This window comes from Oncorhynchus mykiss, chromosome 9 (genome assembly GCF_057628025.1).
Source record: "Oncorhynchus mykiss isolate SJ-2025 chromosome 9, ASM5762802v1, whole genome shotgun sequence".
Lineage (NCBI taxonomy): Eukaryota > Metazoa > Chordata > Actinopteri > Salmoniformes > Salmonidae > Oncorhynchus > Oncorhynchus mykiss.
This window is the reverse complement of record NC_143030.1, coordinates 15,779,482-15,783,402: the sequence shown is the minus strand read 5'-3', so window position 1 is coordinate 15,783,402 and position 3,921 is coordinate 15,779,482. Positions and strand designations below refer to the sequence as shown.

Genomic DNA, 3,921 nt, shown 5'->3' with positions numbered 1-3,921 from the left:
TGCCTGTAGTCAGTGCAGCCTGCCCCGAGACGTCTTCCTGGAGGCTCGGTTGCCCAGGATCCTCGTCTTCTCCCGCTCCACCTAAGAACACGTGCTCCATGTTCGACAGGTTCTCCAATGCCTCGTGGAGAACCATCTTTTGTAAAAGCAAAGAAATGCAAATCCCATCTATCCACCATCCACTTTCTGGGTTACATCATCTCTACAGGGGGTGTACAGATGGATCCCGGGAAGGTGAGAGCGGTGGTGAATTGGCCCCATCCTATGTCCAGAGTACAGCTCCAATGTTTCCTGGGAATCGTCAAATTTTAACGCCGCTTTATCCTGGGCTACAGCACCCTGGCTTCCCCCCTGTCTGCACTCACCTCTCCCAAGGTTCCGTTCACATGGTCCCCAGCTGCTAACCAGGTGTTCCGGGATCTCAAACACCGCTTCACCACAGCTCCCATCTTGATTCATCCTGACCCGTCCCACCAGTTCATGGTGGAGGCCGATGATTCTGATGTCGGACTGGGGGCTGTCCTGACCCAGCGGTCTGTCCTGGATCTCAAGTTACATCCCTACGCATTCTTTTCCAACTGCCTCAATGCCACAGAGAGGAATTATGACGTGGAGAATCTTGAGTTTCTCGCGGTGAAGGAGTAGAGACACTGGCTGGAGGGGGTGGAACATCCTTTCACTGTGTGGACTGACCACAGGAACCTGGAATATCTCTGCACCGCCAAGCGTCTTGATTCCAGGCAAGCTAGGTGTGCCCTACTGTTCACCCGGTTCAACTTCTCCCTCTCATACCGGCCGGGATCCAAGAATGTCAAACTGGATGCGCTGTCACGCCGCTACAGCCCCACGGATACTACCCCGGAACCTGAGACCATCCTTCTCACTTCGTGCCTGGCGACGGCAATCAGATGGGGAATAGGGAATCATGTTTGTGAGGTGCAGCATTCCCAGCCGAACCCCAGGTGGGGCCTAGATAATCCAAATGTTCATTCTTGGCACGGTCCACTCCTAGGTCCTGGAGTGGGTCCACTCCTCCAGGCTTGCCTGCCACCCAGGCTCCCGTCGGACCCTGGTTTTTGGTTGCCTACAATGGTTCAGAACAAGACTCTGTGACAAGCTCTGGCTGGTCTCCTCCAACCTCTGCCTGTCCCTCACCGTCCCTGTTCTCACATCTCCCTGGACTTTGTCACAGGTCTCCCCCTGTCTGATGGCAACACCGCCATCCTGACCGTGGCATATCGGATTTCCAAAGCCTCCCACTTCATTCCTCTCCCCAAGCTACCCTCTGCCAAAGAGACATGCTGCACCAGCTCATGGTCCAGCACGTGTTCCGGATCCATGGACTAACAGTAGACATACACACACGCATGCACGCACGCACACGCACACACACACATACAAACACACACGGGATGGTGTGCTATGGACCACTGCTAACCAAATAAACCTCACCTTACCTTCCCATTGATTGGCTAATACAGGGTTGTATTCATAAGGCAACAATGGAAAGAAAACAGATTGAAACTGTGAGGGAGTTACTACCTGAACTTATCCAATAACAAACACTTATTTTTTTAAATCCCCTTGCATAAAGTTGCTACATTTTTTCTGCTGTGTGTCCTAATGAACATGACCCAGGTTTGAATGTTGTCCGGACAGAGGGAATAATAAGAGAACGAGAAGAAGAAGATCCATCACACACACTTTGTCACGACTTCCGCCGAAGTCGGCTCCTCTCCTTGTTCGGGCGGCTTTCGGCGATTGACGTCACCGGCATTCTAGCCATCCCCGCTCCATTTTTCATATATCCATTTGTGTGTAATTGTTTCATGTTATGCGCTTTACTTTTATGTTCCATTTTTTGAGCGTGTTTGATTTATGGAGTGCTCTCGTTTTTGGAACTATAATAAAAGTGCGCCTGTTCATTATACTTTGCTCTCCTGCACCTGACTTCGCCTCCAATACACCATTGACACACTGAGAGGAGCGAAGAAGTCACCGGAGGACAAGATAGACCTGTCAATACAGGTATCTTTATTTATGTTTGGATATACTGTTTTATTGTTCAAAACCTTGGCTAATACTATAAAAAGAATGATGATATAAGTAAATAAATAGATTATTATCACATTAATAAAAGGTTATTGTTGTGGTGGTATGTGTGGTAATGTCTAATGCTGAAAAGGACAAGAATAGTACATCCACATCCTATACATGGCAGGTGTTGGATGTCCAGAAATAGATCATATTAACTCATAATTAAAAGGGGGAAATGTTTTATGTTATTAATTCATATTGACTGATGAATATGTTGCTACATCCCAGATCCATGGAGTGGAGTAGGAGAGCTATCCCTGTCTCTGGTGAGAACTAAATCCCTACAAGGGTTAGGGTCAATTCTATTTCAGTTCCTGTCAAATCAGAACACCACATTCCAATTAACCTGTTAAACTCTAAGAGATTCTTATGACATTGTCAGCAGGAAGATTTTAGTTCCATTTGCAAAAAGACAAGTCCTGTAGCTTTCAAATGAACCAATCAGAATTGAAAAGATCATTAAAATGTCAGTGTACTTCTTGAATTGACTGAAATGGAAATTGAGTTGACCCCAAGCCTTTCATCTAAAAGTCAGAGATCTTTAATGATCAGCATTACCCTATAGCGTGTTACACAATTTGTCATATAATGTTAAAGTGTATTCACAATATTATTCTCTATGACAAATTCATAATATTATTCATTCATAATATTGTTGTTTTACAGGGATCTTCCTACTCTTTTGGAGGGTCACCATGCAGATAGGTAAATGCATTTTTAATAAAGCAGACAGACAGACAAACAGACAAAAACAAACAAACCAAATCAACTAATCAATGAATTAAGTATCAGTATTGGCCACTGTGACAGAACCTAGGCCTAATAATACATTTAGTTCAGTTAATGTCACAATTAACGGTTACTAATTACATTTGATAATGTTGGTGCAGGCAGGTGTGTGTGCAGGGGGTATTTCTATATATTTGAGGTGTTTTCACTAGGAACCAAATGGAACAAAATGGCCGACACAGGGAGGGACTAATCTGAACTGACCTGTCAAACGTTTTCAGTTGCAAAATGTATGGCTACGGTTTGCATGAATAAACCTGTGTATTATATCTGTCTCTGTCACTCAAACAGACAACGTGGCATTGAGAGGAGTGGCTGCTCAGTCTTCCCTTTTTAATTGGGAATATAGTCCAAGTAAACTCATCGATGGAAACCGCAACTCTAACTATAACTATGGTGGATCCTGCAGCAGCACTGTGTTTAACACCAACCCCTGGTGGAGAGTGGACCTGCTGGATCTGTACAGAGTGACAGCTGTCACCATCACCAACAGAGGAGACTTGTCCTGTCCTGAGAGACTTGATGGTGCTGAGATCCGCATCGGTAACTCACTGGAGAACAACGGCATCAACAACCCCAGGTGACACATACTGTAGACATGTGTACATATTTATTTATTCTCTTGTCGGTGTTCAGATATGGTCTTCATTCTTCTGGATCTGTTCTGTGTCTGTATTACACCGGCATCAACAACTCCAGGTGACAAATAGACATCAGTACATTTTTATGTCCCGTCTTGAAGGAGATTGGATACATTGGTCTTGAACCATGCTTCTGTAGCTATTCAGCGGTTATATATTTAACAGAATTACTGTATTCTCTGTGGTACACTGTAGAGTCCTCATTCCCCCTCTATCCCTCTCTCTATCTTTCAGATGTGATGTCATCTTCCACATCCCAGCAGGAGAGACCAACACGTTCCAGTGTAATGAGATGGACGGTCGCTATGTTGTTGTTGTGATCCCTGGACAGAACAAGATTCTCACTCTGTGTGAGGTGGAAGTTTACGGCCTTCCTGCAGGTAATCATCTGTAA

General features: G+C 45.1%; 1 protein-coding gene across 1 annotated transcript; it reads left to right on the top strand.

The window, feature by feature from the left end:
- Positions 1-219: 219 nt before the first annotated feature.
- Positions 220-3,921, top strand: LOC110532921 (fucolectin-like). Its single transcript, XM_090185676.1, has 4 exons — positions 220-234; positions 376-641; positions 3,236-3,466; positions 3,762-3,921. The coding sequence occupies exons 1-4, from the start codon at positions 220-222 to the stop codon at positions 3,919-3,921; spliced, it is 672 nt and encodes a 223-aa protein (XP_090041802.1).